We start from the raw sequence: 16,093 nt of genomic DNA, 5'->3' as shown, positions 1-16,093 counted from the left end.
TATTCCAAAAAATCCCCCAAAATTGGCAAGAAATTACTCATAAATATTTTCAAAAAATGAGTAAAAATCTTCCAAAAAATGAGTAAAATATCTAAAGTGATTACATGTATATCAGTAAAACTTGACATAAAAAGACATAAAAGATTTTTTGTCAATGTTAGGAAACATTTTTAACATTTCTTCTTTTCCACCAAAAAATGTTCAAAGATTTCCCAAAAATGTTGAAAATGTGGACATCAGAAGTTTCACTGTGAAAATATTTCTTCTTTTTCCACATTTTCAAACTTTAAAACGGGTCAATTTGACCCGCAGGACAACACGAGGGTTAAGGATTTCACATGGACCCCTTTTTAACCAGTTTCCGTGCTGGTTCCTGTACTGATATGAGTCACAAACCTTTTGACAAACTCTGGTTTTCTTAGTCACTCGTTTACAAGTTCCAACTGTAGAAACGGCAGTGAGGTTAGAGAATAGTGAAACGATGTGGTTGTTAATGATGCTGATTTCCTGATCAGCTGACTTTGATCATAGGTCTTGCACAAAATCCAACAAAAATATCTTTTTGCTGCATCATCCAGTGCCACTTTTTGATTGTAATTTTTGAACTTGGCATTGTACTGCTGAGAATAAATGAAATTGATTTGCATTTCAGCTTTTTGTACAAGTTAGCACAATTGGAAGTACTTTTCAGGCAAATGCCAAGCAGTGAATCAACAGGAGACTACTGCATATTATTACACTGCTTGGAGCAAATACAGCGCTATGTTCAGACATACATGGCCTTTCGCTCTTTTCTTGGTGGAGTTGTCGGGGAAAAGGGTTTGAAAAGGGTTGCAGAGCTGTACTGCAGTGTTTTGGAGTCACTATAAAGATTCAGTGAGCATATTTAACCCTCTGAATCCCAAAACCTACCAGAGTTTTTGAAACGCATGATGAGATAAAATGCCAAAATGAGACGATTTATCAGAGCCAGCAACTGAAACAATCGACTGATTTTCAGTTTTCAGTCAGTCATTGAACAAATCACATGATGTCCCTTTGAATCAGAAAAAAATAAAGAATTTTAAACATAAAATCGTCATTTTTCGTTAAAATCAATTCTTTTGCACATTTTCTAAAAAACAAACCAACAAAAACATTTTATTAAAATAAAAATTAAAAAAAAATCTGTGCTCCTCCTTCAACTGAGAAGCCATGACTGACTCAGTTATGTGACAAAAATTCAATGATTTTTGGGTGACCTGCAGACAGTGTAGTGTAGAGTACAAGTATTGAAAAAAATTAGAGAGATTAATCAGAAACCAAAATAAAAAATACTTGTAGTTTGACTCCATCATGGCATACAGAGGAGCAGTCTGTCTGCAAATTGTTGGAAGATACGTTCATTTTGAAGTATCTTTTTAGAGTTGAAGTGCAGAGTTTGTAGAGGTTGTAAAACTGCAGGTAGTAAAATATCTACAGCATGTGGAGCCCATGTGTTTTTCCAGTTTTGGTAACATCAACGGGAGCATAAAATGTTTCAAACATTGATTCCAGGTTTTTCCAAATTTTGTAACATAAATAATCATATTCAACTGTTTTTTTTTCCTTCCTTTTTATTAATAGTTCATGGCATTGTAACTGTCATATTGCCCAGAAGACACTGAGCTCTCTGTACTTGTAGTCATGGTTGTGATGTTTCCATTGAGATGCTGGAAATGTGACACGAGCAAAAAAAAAAAGATATCCAGAAATGACTTGGGGTTCAGAGTGTAAAGAACGTACATGTGTGCATTCATAGAGCAGCAAAGTACAACAAAGAAAAAAATGTCACAAAATTCATACATGTTCATGTTCCATTGTCACATTTTACACCATTTTCACTGTCTCCATCCTCTGTAAGCAGTGTTTGTATAGACCCCATACACGCTGACATCATGTCTGGTGTCTTTTGTCCTCCTGCTGTTGTTTTGATCAGCAGGACTCTGACGACGAGGAGACTGACGTGGACATGACCCTGAATCTAACTCGGGGCTCTCAGGACCAAAGCGGCTTCCAGCCTTACATCCCGGAGGACTTTGCAAACTTTGAGATCTACAACGCCACTCTGGAGAACCAGGAGGGGTTTCGCTCTGACCTGAAGGGAAGCCGGTGCGGAGCGGGGAGCGGAGAAAGAGAGGTGCCCCGAAGCCCCACGGCCAGCAGCTGCACCAGTGGCTACTTTTCACACAGTGCCTCCAACGCCACGCTGTCCGACATGCCTTTCAGCGCCAGCGAGAGCTCCGACCACCTCAGCTGCACCTCCAGAGACTCCCAGGACCCTCCTGCCTGCCCCGCCGGAAGAGGCTGCACCCAAACCAAAAGCGAAGGAGGCGACACCCAGCAGGCACCTCCTCCATCAACTGGAAGTCAGGACCTGCTCGTCCACTCGTCCTCCCCACCCGTCAGTATTCCTAATTGCACAGACAAGCAGCAGTCGTTCCCTCTGCCTCACAACTGTGTCCTCAGTGCCAGCCAGGAGTTCACTGACTTTAAAGGGGCAGACGACAGCATCGGAGAGGGGGATTTAGCACATTTTACAGAGGGATGGGAGCAGCAGGGGTCGGAGTTTTCTACAAACCAGCAGAAGAAATCGGAAAACGCAGAAACATGTGACACTGACAATCATATTCTCAAGACGTCTAATCCTGAAAATGCAATATGCAAATATCCTAATTCTGAGGACCCTGTTAGTGTAGCTGTGTCCTGCCCAAACACAGCAGCAGTTTGCACTTCAGTAAGAACTCCGATCTCTGCCCCAGCTCCCTCTCCAGCCGTAATAATTCCCTCTGCTTCAGTCCCGCCTCCAGCTTCACCATCCCAGGTGGCACGTTCATCCACAGCCCCACCCTCTGCTCCGGCTCTGAGAGCTGGAGGAGAGCCTCCGATCCAGGAGCCGGCCCAGGGAGACCTGCCCCACGGGAGCCCCTGTCCCAGCCCCAACCCCAGCAGCACCGAGCCCAGCGGGGACTCCAGCGGGGATGAGAGCACCCCGGTGGCTCAGCTTCCTGATTGGATGGCACCTGGAGAGCAGGTGTGGGTGGGGAAGAGGAGAGGAACGGTCCACTATGTAGGAGGGGTGGAGTTTGCAAAGGGGATCTGGATCGGTGTGAAGATGGACATGGCAGTGGGTGAGTTCTATTTTGGTGCAGCTTTACCTTCATGTATGTGAAAATGATTTTTATAAAGTGTTGCATTCAGAGTTGTGAGCTCTGACTAGTTGATTTTTATTGTTTTAAGAATAACGTTTTAGTAACACTTAGGAAAAAAAACGCAAATCAACAGAAACATAAATCCCTATTTGAGGAGCCATCAGTCAGTCAAATCATAGGTTCCTTTTTGTGTTAATGTTCCTCACAGCTTCATTCAGACATACATTGTGCAACAGGGCGTCAAGTGATGTATAATATATGATAATGCACTGATATACAAAAGTCTGAGAGTCCATGAGTGTGGAGTTTAGGCCTGCATTTTTGTTTCGATCCGAGTTTCTGCTGCCCTCAACTGGCCAGCTAGTGATGTAAAAGCTCAGAAAATAGAACAGTTTAGTCATCATTTTTGGTGTAGTAGCCATGAAGTCACCAACACATGATTTATTAGAAAATATGCAATTAATCACACCAAAATAAACAAAAATAAGTGAGTCTGGGTATGGGACTCCAAAACTCAGGATTGGTTAATCATCAGTATATTTTATTAGTCATGGTTCAAAACAAACTACAATAAACCCATATTACTAGTTTTTGGAATCTTCATCCTAATGTCTAAACACTAAACCTTCACAAAAGCACACACACACACACACACACACACACACACACACACACACACACACACACACACACACAGCTGTGATGCTTGAATGTGTGGGTTTCTGAGGATTTGAAATGGTATTCAAAGGTAGAATAGGACACACTAGTGTGATTCTAGAGGTTGCTTAGGGGAAAAATGTGTCACTTTTTTTGTGAATTTGTGTTTCATTTGCATTTTCATGAGCTGCTCACTTAATTATTCCCTATTTGTGTTTTTTCAATGTTTAGACATCTTTGCAAATGACCAAAAGTCAGAAAATTTCAAAAATCGTATGTGGATGTTTGAAAGTAAATAGAAAAAACAGTCCAAAAGTGCAATAAATAACCACAGCAGTGAGCAGATGCTGTTACTGACAGATAAACCTTGAAACAAATTTCTTCCCTGCATTACCTGTGCTAAGTTTCTGCACAAAATACGTCCACAACAGACTCTCGCACACAGTCTAGCCTGCAATTATAAATGTAATAATCCAACATTTCAGTGGTAGATCTTCATCAGACAAATAGTAAATGCTGTTTGGTTTGTACCTGTTGGATGTCCTCGTCCTTCTCCTACACACATGATGTCCAAAGAGTTCCCTTATACATATATTAACAATTTTTCTGTGAACTATGGTCAGGTCCCTCAGGAAAGTCTGCAGACTCACAAAAAAGCATCACAAGGTCCACATCAGAATCCTTAAACACTCTGAGTCTGGGAGTGTTTGGATTTGGACTGGGTTGTCAGATTGCACATCTTTTCCTCTATATGAAAATTCTAGATGTGGCTACAAAGGGTCCACTTTCTCCCTCCTGCAGGTAAGCACAATGGGACTGTCCAGGGCCGAGTGTACTTCCGCTGCCCGCCCGGCCACGGTGTTTTCGTGAAGCCGTCTCGCCTCACCAGAGGGCCGCCCTCCATGGACACAGAGCCCCAGACTCTGATCAGATAGGACCCAAAGACGGACCAGTTTTCTGAGAAACAGCAGCAGGGACCCCCTAAGGATGCTCCTCACATCCAGCGTGGCTCCCCTCCGACCACTCTGAGCTGTTCTATAGGAGCGTTTCCTGAAGCATAGCTCACCTGTGCATTTAATGAAGGTATATCTGAATTACTGTCCACTGAAAAGAAAACACTATGCACATATCTGAGTTTTCTAAATGGGGATATTTTTCACAGAGAACTTAACTTTTATGTGGGAGTCCTTACGGAATATGACCCATATACATTTTCTTACATTGATTCTGGACATTATATATCATATTTTTGTAAGACAACCCCCCTCTGAGGCTCATAATGGAGTAATCTGGGATATGAAGATTAAGAATGTACTACTGTTAATACACGTTGATATTTACATCAATATGATATGTCAGGGCTAACCAAAGAACTACGGTTCCATATCTGCTGTTATGAGTAATATGTTATTTTTCTATATGGAGGTTATTCGCTATAAATCGGTGTGTCCACGTAAAGCTTAGTGCCATATCTGTAGGAGTAATGCCACATACCCTGACAAGTCTGCAAAAGTTGTAAGTTTTGCAGTTGTAGATGATCCTGTTGACGTACTGTAACACTGTGGAGGACAATGATCCCCATCCAGCACGTGACTGTTTGCTGTTTGAACGCTTGCACTGGAAAGGATTCTTGGAGAGTTCGCCGACTGTCTTCCATGTTGGACTGATGACTGAAGAACTGTGTGTCCCTGCAGATAGGCTTCTGGATGCCTTATTGCCCTGTTTGCGTACAAAGAGGCACATAAACCCCTGACCGCTCACTGAACAAGTTCGCCGAGCTATAAACGGACCAGAAACCTGTATGTACATCACCAAGCCCAGAGGTGTTCAAAACGCCATCCTGCCTTGCTGACTGATTGATTGAATACCTTTTTAAACTGCATTTTATATGTTAACTGACTGATGTGTCACACTACATGTTAAAAGAAAAGGTACTCAATAATGCAATTTCTCCCTGGGAGGATTGGATGAATGGCTGATGGACGTCATCAGGTTAGAGCGAATGGTGCGAAACTAGTTTAGGTATGGAGAAGAGGTGTCCTGTTATTTTCTATGGAAGTGGCGAACTGTGGAACTCACTAGGAATAGTTCAATATTCAAGCTGTAATTTCGAGTAAATGAAAGAAACCCAAGACCTTACTTTAAAGAAGAGAACAAAGCTGCTCTCCCTAATAAGGAGTTGTAAATAGAAATGTATTTGAACATAGTATTTACAGTATTATAATGTACAGAATTGTATTTATAATGTATCTCAAACTGTTTTAATTGGTACAAAATGTTCTAGAATAGAACGTTTACAATCAATGTATGTGTTGACTCTTCATTTGGTTCATTCAAGCCGGCTTTTTTTTAAATATTTCAGTATGTTTTAGTAGTAAGGACATTCATTTATAATAGCATTGTACATAAACATTCACTGTACATCAATTTCATGCGTTTCAAAAAGGAACTGAAATACATACGGGCCTACAAATATTCTTTCACAGCAGCTATTATGAAACACTATTTGCATTTGCAGTATAGTCCCACTGACAAACCTGTTTCAAGGACATATTTTCAAATCTGCTCTAATCGAGATTACATTTGTAAGCCATTTTGAAATTTGTAGTAATTCTGAAGCAGCACGACTCACTGTTTCTGGTTTTAGTTTCCATCTTTATTGCAAAATTGGGAAAGATTTTCTTTTCTAAGGTCTAAGGCCTACAGGACCAAATGTTTAATGAGTAGCCTTCAAAAACAATTTCATGGAACTCAGTTGAAATGCTGGGGAATGATTTTACTGATCGTCAAAGTTTGATTTGGTAATTTCCTGTCATGTCAAATGTTTTATGAAAGAAATTTTGCTTTTTCATGCTTCACATCTCACCCACAGATGATTAATTTACCAAACTTACCAAATATGACTATAAGTAGCGAGATATCAATTAAAACCCATTTTATTTGTCATTGTAATTGGCAGTAGTTAAAGTAGTCATTTGGGTATTTATTTGGGGGATCAAGCTCTGGGACTTAATGGGTGAACTTTCTCCTGGACTATTTAAAGCGTCAGTGACCCACATTAGAAGTACAATAATATTTTCAAAAGCACAGCTGTACATCTCACTTTGATAGTAATGCGGGCTGAGCATAGAAAGAAAGTAGGATGGCTTTACTTTGCAGCTCAGTGTCTCTGAAATAACTTCAAATGGTGCAATTAGCCAGTAAAAAGCTGCACATTTCTGGGCTGGACGGAGCTTCAAATGTGTCAAAATCCCAACAATGACTCTGGCCTATTTTTCCAATTTAAAGTTGTGCCCATATATTTATACACCCTGGCAGAATTATGTACCATTCTTTAACGAAAACATGAATGATCCGAGCAAATACAATTGCGTGATAATAAATAGCTTTGTCTGACCACTAACCCAAAATGAAAAGAAATGTTTTTCTATGATCAAGCATATTTTCTTTAAAAAGGAATATATTTAGCAGGCATGATTTGCTCCGCTTTTGCTTTGGGTTCATATAAATTAACTTATAAACATCTGCACTTTGGAAATTATCCAAATTTCTGCTCATTTCCAAAACTTTCTTCACATTCAAAACATTAAATTTTGTATAATTTCAATAATATATAGCACATTTTAACAATGTTTGGACATACACATCGAATATTCAAAAAAAAACGTACATATGTCTCCATAAAATCCCTTTTTGAAGTTTGGTAACTGGTTTTGCGCACGGTGCGTCCTTGGCACTGTTTTAGCAGCTGTGCGTCGGTAGGTAGCCTGAACACGTTGCGGTGGTCTGGATCTGGGTGGAGTCAAGTATCTGTGTCACACACTGACAACTGGGAAACCTTCACAACAAACTAACAGGTGTCCTCCTCCTCCCGCTGCTGCTCGCCGTCCTGCTGCTCCTTCAGACGCACAGTCACCGCAGGGCCGCCTGTCCGCGCACTAGACGCTCTTCTCCACTTCATATCCTTTTAATTTAACTTTAACACACATCTACAAATGATGCACTCGGCTCAGAAAGACACCACCTTCACCAAGATCTTCGTGGGAGGTCTTCCTTATCACACGACCGACTCCAGCCTGAGAAAATACTTCGAGGTGTTTGGAGACATCGAGGAGGCTGTGGTGATCACCGACCGGCAAACAGGGAAATCCAGAGGTTATGGATTTGTAAGTAGCGAACCTGCTGTCATTTCTGAGCTGTTTAGAGCCGATAAGACACGTGGAGAGTCGAGGATCAGGTCGACTGAACAAGAGTCGACACATGTCAGGAGCAAATGTCCTTTTCTGAAAGAAACTTTGAGCTAAATACTATTGCAGGCAAGATTTGGAGTAAAATAAAAGTTGTTCTTAGAAATAATTTAGTGAAGAAAGATGATCTAATTAATTCTACTGAAAAATGACCTGGCTGCTTCTTATAAATATCAAATTACCTAGATTTTTTTAGATGCCAAAAGAACCCTAAAAAGTAATTCTAAGGACCCATACACACCTTCAGTTAAAAGGAAGGCTGCAAAAAAATGAAATGAAATAAAAATATAAGTTGCAAACATTGTTTTATTTTGAAAGGTCAGGTCGACATAGTCTTGCTGGTGATTGCATCAACTTAATATTGTGTGTAATTTAAACAAAAAAAAGTTGAATTCAAATTAAATTGAAGTTGAGATAACTTATTGAAATTGGCTAAATAACTAAATTTGTCATTTCAAGTTTCTTAACTTGCCTGAACAGTTTCAGGCAAACAGTGGTGGTGATTGCATCAACCTAATATTCTGTGTATTTTTGAACTCAAATTTCTGAGTCGGTCGAATTAAAACTGAATGCAATTTGTGGTAACTTAAGGAAATTGGCTTGATAATTTAGTTTTCCATCACCTTGAGTTCAGGATTTGAAGTCCACTCCTCTTTCTTAACATGAATGAACTTTTTGTGTCAAATTAAGACTAGTATTTGAAAATCCCGTTGGTTTTAGAGGACAAGCTATCATGTTGGTAGAACATTATATTTATGAGATGTTTCCAGAGCTAAAAAAAAAAAAAACATGATGCAAGCATGAGTTTCTGTAGACTGTAAACTGTCCACATGGTGAATGGAAAATGTGTTGTCTCTTTTAGGTGACCATGGCAGACCGGGCCTCTGCTGACCGGGCCTGCAAAGACCCCAACCCCATAATAGATGGAAGGAAAGCCAATGTGAACCTGGCCTATCTGGGAGCCAAACCCAGGGTCATTCAGCCCGGTGAGTGGACCACAGATTTAGTTTCAGAACCAAGGTGACATACAAAGACACCAGTCCAGATATCCACATGCTGGGACTGTCACATGCAAGTAATTTGCTGGAGGCGATACAAATCTCTTAAAATATAATCTCTTAATCCTTTATTCTGCACCTGAGCCAGGTTTAAAACAAAGGGGGACCATACTTCCACTGTTTAAGCTCCCCTTTACAGTCAGAACAGCTCAGTCACTGCCTCAGCTGAAAATCCCAACCATATAGATTTGCATAATATTTCATGTTTTACTGTCTTTTTTAAAATGTTTTGTTTCTGCTCTTTTCTGTTAAGCACCATGTAACCCCAGTTTTGAAAGGTGCTGTAGAAATAAAGTCCAAATTTGATAATTTCAGCCCCTAAAATGTGAATATTTTTCCAGTTTCTTTCCTTCTTTGTGACAGCAAACTGAATATCTTTGGGTTGTGGACAGAACAAGGCATTTGAAGATGTCATTTTGGACATTTTTCACTATTTTCTGGAATTTTAAGCCCAAACAACTGATAAGAACAATAAAAACAATCATTAACGCTACACATGACATATTCTTGGTTGCACTTTGGCTTCTTTTTTTGGGGCAAAGGATGGAAAATCTTGCAAAGAAGCTGCACACTTTCTTCAAAATCACGTTTCACAGAAGTAAAACAACGGTATTTTAAACCAAACTTTTGCTTTAATTCTAGGATTTGCGTTTGGCGTGCCTCAGATCCACCCAGCGTTCATCCAGAGACCTTATGGGTACGTTACGCTGCAGAACCTTCATCTCCTTCACAATATCTGTCCAAAAATGTCTTCACTGATGTCATGTATCCGTTTTATTTTGTTGTTTTTAAAGATGTATTTATTGTTGCCTCCACCTGTTTCCATCCTGAATGAGGACATGTGAGTGTTCATGTGTGCTCCTCTGCTTGAGGTTGACTGTGAAGGACGTGAGCGTCTGTCCACAGCCACTGCAGGACTCCTTGACTTCATGTTGTCTATCTCTCTCTGATCTGACAGGCTCGGTAACGGTTAAAATAGCTGATGAAGGGACAGGATGGTTTGAGGAATAGCTGAGTCTGCATTGGGCAGAGCGCTAAAGTGTTACCTGTATACTCTGACATACACAAACGAACTGAAATGGTGACTAGATGCATGGAAGTCTTCTGTTTTTTTTCCCAGTTTTCCATAGTACATAGATTGGTGTGTGCCTTGTTTTTCCAGTATGATGTGGTGTTCAGCTTAACTGTGTGCTTATTTCTACTTGCAGTGGGGGAAAGTGGGGTGGTGCAGGAGGTTTATTTTTCAAATTTTGTCCAGATTTTCATCCGTTTTGAGAGGGAGTTACAACTCTGCAATGGGGGTGTTGATTCCTTTAGCCTGTGGTTTACTTTTAAAATTTAATTTCTTTCATGGTTTTCTAGTTAACATCACGTCGATTGTGTTTTGTTGTCAAAGGGGGGCTGATGATGATCACTCACAGTGTGTCAATTTTTCCAAAATCGATCCCCTGCAACAAAACAAAACCCTGGCTTGCATGTGGGAGTTTCTTTTTCTGTTTCCTTACCCATGATGCTGTGTTTTTTTTATTTTATTTTATCATTAACCTGTTGCTTTCACTTGTAGCTTACATCTACAGGTACGCGGTACTGAGCTTATTTTTTATCTGATAAACCAAAAATTGCAAATATTATGGATTTTTTAAATCAATCTGTAATATTTCAATGTGAAGGGGAAACATTAAAGGATACAGGAGTATGTTTGGTTGTCCAAAAAGGCTCCAAATTAAAGCTGGGTGTGACTATTTAGCTTCAAAATGAATGTTCAAGATGGTATTTTTTATTAAGAGAGACAGTCCCAAATGGTTTCAGTACTATAGGCTGGAGACAGAGATCTTAGCCGGTCTCTTAGGCAGCAGCTGTCGGCTACAGTGATCTGCACGGCCTCTCAAATTCAGATGGAAAATGGGAGTCACTCAGCAGCGCTGTTAATAATGTATGGCACAGACAGGGCCGCTCGGCTGTGAACAACAGGTGGGCCGAGCCATGCGTCCGTGAAGCCTTTTGGTTATGTGCTGGGGATTACCCATGTGTCCTGGTGATTTACAAAGCACCTTTATTTAGCTCTCAACTTGCACAACGACAAAATGTTCATCCCCTCGCGTTCAAAAGAGGTGGCTGTGCCCTTTTAGCATTTAAACAGCTGATGTCGAAGCAAAGAAAGGACGCCAGAATGTCGGTTTCTGTCCTGCCGAGTTGAAAATTATAGATGTAATTTGATTTGTCACATTAAAAACAAGCATTGTAACTTTATCTGTCGTCATTATCCGGCTGTAGAATACAAAACTGTCAGAACAGATGGTCCAGCTTCCCACTTTGTAACAAGAACACTTCTTTTTTTTTTCTTATCAGCTGGGACACCTCAAGTCTGATAAGAAAGAACAAAAAAATTAAGAAAGAGTCGCTTAGTGCAGCAGAGGCAGGCGCTGCAGTTGACGAACGCTCTGCCATGTGTTACTGAAGGAGAAGCTCAGTTTGTGCTTTGGAGATGACAAGGGGAGCAAAAAATAGCAGCGTCCAGCCTCCACTGTCAGTCAAGTTGTCGTGTGTCTGTTTGTGTGGGGGTGTATGTCTGTTAAAGGGGGAGGGGGCTCTCGTCTGAGGACAGATATATTTCACACCTGCTCCTCAGTATATTTACTGAGGGTGACTTCAACACCGGTTTAAAGTGGGCACAAGATTACCCAGATACAAAGACTTGTATTTATCCATTTATACCCTGATCTATGCAGAGTTTTGCTCCTCAAATGGAGATTTTTTTTCTATATTTCAACCAAATAAAACCAGCAGTGCCTCTGCAGAATCTAATACTTGATCAGAAACATGGTATGGTTAATCCAGCAGCTATACTGACAGCTTTGTAATTCACTGCTTTCTTTTGTCGCTCTTTAAAGACACAAAAGGCCTTTTTTTCCTTTGTGTTTAAGGACCCATTAACATGTGTGGGCATGCCTGTATGTGTGGTGTTGTATGTGGACAGAGTCACTGTCCGTTCCTCGTACTGATATGTTGTGGTGTTTTGTTTTGTTTTTTTGCGAAAAGCTCGCATTTTGTCAAATATGGTTTTTCAGTGAAACACTGGGTGCAGAGCTTGGCTGTGTCTTCTCTTAATGCCTCACTGTGTTTCAGATTCAGGTGCTTTTTCAAATTAAAAGCTGCGCTTGTGTTTCCTTTTGTGGTTTTGCTGCTTTTTTAACTTTTCATTTCTAGGTAGGGTTTTTGTTTTTCAGTTGTTAATGAATGGATTTGCTGTGCTCTGAGGACTGGATTGACATATTTGGCGCCTGCTTCTCAGTTTTCCAGAGTTTAGCTGGAAAGCGTTGGAAAGACGACCAAGCGCCGCTCTGCTCTGAACCTGTGTACTTTTGTGTCCTGCAGGATCCCGGCCCACTACGTCTACCCTCAGGCCTTTGTGCAGCCCAGCGTGGTGATCCCTCACGTTCAACCTTCTGCTGCTACAGCCACAGCAGCTGCCGCCACCTCCCCGTACCTTGACTATACCGGAGCAGCTTATGCGCAGTACTCTGCAGCTGCTGCGACTGCTGCTGCCGCCGCTGCTGCATATGAGCAGTATCCATATGCAGCCTCGCCGGCACCGACCAGCTACATGACCACAGCAGGGTATGGATACACTGTCCAGCAGCCGCTCGCCACAGCTGCCACCCCCGGAGCTGCTGCTGCGGCTGCCGCCTTCAGCCAGTACCAACCTCAGCAGCTCCAGACAGATCGCATGCAGTAAAACCACAAAAAGCACCTGAATGAGGAGAGGATGGTTGTCACTTCCAAGTTTTAACTTAGCAGACCTTCTACCAAAGAGCCTGAAGAAAATATGGAGACAAATGGGGCAGTACTGTCTATTTTATTCAAGTGAGATCAGTATTTTGTCTAAATTGGATATATAAATATTTAATATTTATTCAGCACTAAAGTATTTAACTGTCTCGCTGGACCTCATGTCAACCATTGCTGAATTTTGTACATATATTGCAGTGGAATTTGTATTAAAATCCCCAGTGCATTCATGTCTTATGATCAGGTTTCTTCCACACTATTTTGAAAACCAACCAAAACACTTGCATATGTGTGAGAGCAGTATGCCACATCATGATGCAGTTTTCAGTATTTCAGTAGTTCTGGACCACGATATTGTTTGGTAAAGCTATGCAGACACTGATGGAGACGTCAGTGTTTTTATTAGGATTGATCTTTTTCATAAATGTTTGGAGTGAAATAGATTAGACACCCTCATTTAGTCCCTTTTAAAACGTCTTGTCTTGATACTGCATGAGACAAAAAAGCTGCGGTGAAAGCCGAAGCTGCAAAAGCACTCACTTTTCTTCCCTTTAAACAACACCTCAAGTACTACTCACCAAAAAGGGAAGAAATGCTGTTGAATGTGAATCTTTCGTTTTGATAAAATGTTTCATAATGTGCCTTTTAAATTATGGTATTTATGTATTTATTAAGAAGCCTTACAGCAATAAACCCTTTACTTGTTTCTGTATGTTAGTACGAAGCCTACCGTAGAACATGTTCACATGCGCTGCTGCATTTTTCATGATCAAGAGCACATGATGGATATTTCAACTTGGCTTGACAAAGAAGCTCTGCGCTCTGTATAAAGAACAAATAATGAGTGGAAAGGTAGCAATAAGTCCAAAGCTTTTTCTATTTTTCTCTAGATGTAATGTTGTCGTCTCTAATAGATTCTTAACTCTTTAATGTCGCTTTTTATACTTGACCATTTGATAAAGAATAGTGTGACAGCTGTTAGCTTTTTGAATTTATCACATTTCATGTCTTTTGACGTTGAATGTTTTCTAATGCAGGTGCATCGCCTGTTTCACCTTGTAATGCATGACTCAAAACAATGCAGATGTTTAATTTGCGAAATAAATGGAAATTTACCTTCAGCTTCTTTATTTGTCTGTTTTATCTGTTATGTCTATTTCTACTTGTCTGATGAAAGCGTGTCATAACAAAAAAACACTCGTGTCATCAAGTATTGTAGTTTATCCACAGACATTCATGGTGCATCTATAAATGTCATCCCCCAAACACTCACTTTTCCACTCATGCGGCCCCAAATCATGACACTTCCACCTCCGTGCTTCACTGTCAGGACTATGCATTCACTGTGGTAGTCCTGGTCAGGTTCACACCAAACATGCTGGACTCAATCTGAGAGCAACAAATTTATCTTGGTCTCATCTGACCAAAGAATGTGCTCCCAACATTCATCAGGCTTCTTTTTATGTTCTTTGGCAACCTTTCCTCTTGCAGTAACGTACCTAAGAGCTACCAAAGCTGTTTCTTCTTGATGTCATGTAGTGTTCTTCACACTGTCTGCTGTCACAGAAACTCTGTGACTGTGCCAAGCCTGAAGTACTGGCCCGTTTGCTTTTCAAAGTTATAGTGACATCAAGTTAGGAAGGTGGCCGGTGCAGCTCTGATTAGTGGTACTCGGAATCATTTTATAACTCCTGATTGCTCCTGCTGCTGCATTTCTACTGACTTTTAGTTGGACTCCAATCTTCTTGTATCATTTTCCACCTTTTTGAGGCCTTACAATCACATTTTTTTAGCTTCTTTGACAATTCTTGCCCATGTGGAGCCATGATGCAGACGTGATAGTCCCAGCAGAGAACACATAGTAGTGGTGTTTATAGCTCTTTTTTGTGAGACTCATTAGTAATCACAGATGCACTGAAGTTAGTTTCAGTGATCACAGGTTTTAGTGATCACAGCTGTGTTCACTTTTGTTGCATTGAGTTTCTACTTTGAGGCCTGAATTTTCTATATAGTCTTTCTAAAGTGTTTTTTTTTTTTCTGATTGTTCATAAGAGGAAGTGCTCCATTTACCAACTTTGAAATACTGAAATTATTGAGAGATAATACAATTTCAAATCATTTGACATTTAGGTGGTATTTCATAAGGGTGTACTCACTTCTCTTGTATGATGTAACTACAAAAAAGACTGCTTCTGTTTTGTGCTGTTCTCCTACACTGATGAAGCGATGCTATGTGACAGTCACATAATCTCCTAACCTCATGCCAAGAAATATTCTAGTTATTTTTCTTAACAGAAATAGAAACTCAAGTTGCAAAATACGCATCCCAGCGCGTCAGATGCTGTTTACATTACAAATCAACGCAGGTGTTTGTGTAACATGAATCCCTCTTTCCACAAAACACAACCATAAGCTGAAAGAGGCTGTTGACAAGGTGCTGTGAAATGAAAAACTCTAAAGGCCCTGAAACAGCTTAGGCATTTTGTTTGTTATTTTGCTATATATATATTTAAATAAATACTGATAAAAGAATAATTTACATCAGTGGGACCCTACTATCCATTTCCTTTTTCTGTTCACCTCCCAGGATGTTTCTATAAAGTTCTAATGAGACTTGGGATGTGACCCGCAGTACAATGAGGAGCAGATAGGCCGGATCTGGTATATCAAGACTCTATGCTTTAGTGAAATAAATGAGTCTCCCTGTTTACCCTTTTGGTTAAAGCTGCAGGATCCTGACACCTGCTGGTAAATGCAGGTTACTCCTTCTTGGAAAGCATCAACCGGCTAAAATACCCAGAGTATGAAGCTCTGTGTGTATGGGTCAATAATGGTATGTGAGCTTACAATAGATTAATTATTAAGCATTTTATAGTCATTAAAAGAGCTTTACAACAACATGAAATAACCCCCACATCTGCAAAGGTATCGTTGACAGGGAAGTGGTGCAGGCATGAATAATAGACAGGCAACATTTAAGACTCACCAGGAGCTGCACTGTAAAAAGTTCTTAATAGAATCGACTGTAATTATTTCAACAATTTATGGCTATTCTACAGACTTTTCATGTTTTTGTTAAACTACAAATAATTACTAATAAATTCACTGATTTTTATTTTATTACTTTAGATGTTAACTGTAAAACAAAAACAGTTCAAAATTAAGTGATGTA

General features: G+C 40.2%; 2 protein-coding genes across 2 annotated transcripts in view; both read left to right on the top strand.

The window, feature by feature from the left end:
* The window catches only part of kif13a (kinesin family member 13A), a 53,680-nt gene extending 47,549 nt beyond the window's left edge, over positions 1-6,131 (top strand). Inside the window, 2 exon segments of the mRNA XM_022215823.2 lie at positions 1,961-3,149; positions 4,629-6,131. Of these exon segments, the coding sequence (XP_022071515.2) occupies positions 1,961-3,149; positions 4,629-4,762 (1,323 nt within the window). The 3' untranslated portion in view covers positions 4,763-6,131.
* A 1,540-nt stretch (positions 6,132-7,671) lies between these two features.
* rbm24b (RNA binding motif protein 24b) lies at positions 7,672-14,042 on the top strand. Its single transcript, XM_022215814.2, has 4 exons — positions 7,672-7,993; positions 8,937-9,060; positions 9,775-9,829; positions 12,508-14,042. The coding sequence occupies exons 1-4, from the start codon at positions 7,823-7,825 to the stop codon at positions 12,866-12,868; spliced, it is 711 nt and encodes a 236-aa protein (XP_022071506.1). The 5' UTR covers positions 7,672-7,822; the 3' UTR covers positions 12,869-14,042.
* Positions 14,043-16,093: the final 2,051 nt, after the last annotated feature.

The sequence above is a fragment of the Acanthochromis polyacanthus genome, chromosome 12, assembly GCF_021347895.1.
Source record: "Acanthochromis polyacanthus isolate Apoly-LR-REF ecotype Palm Island chromosome 12, KAUST_Apoly_ChrSc, whole genome shotgun sequence".
Lineage (NCBI taxonomy): Eukaryota > Metazoa > Chordata > Actinopteri > Pomacentridae > Acanthochromis > Acanthochromis polyacanthus.
This window is presented reverse-complemented; position numbering and strand designations above follow the sequence as displayed.

Excerpts from the sequence above, each read along its gene's own strand:
- rbm24b (XM_022215814.2), top strand. The coding sequence starts at position 7,823 with ATGATGCACTCGGCTCAGAAAGACACCACCTTCACCAAGATCTTCGTG. Across the intron at positions 7,994-8,936 it reads AATCCAGAGGTTATGGATTT|GTGACCATGGCAGACCGGGC; the intron begins GTAAGTAGCGAA and ends TGTCTCTTTTAG. Across the intron at positions 9,830-12,507 it reads TTCATCCAGAGACCTTATGG|GATCCCGGCCCACTACGTCT; the intron begins GTACGTTACGCT and ends TGTGTCCTGCAG.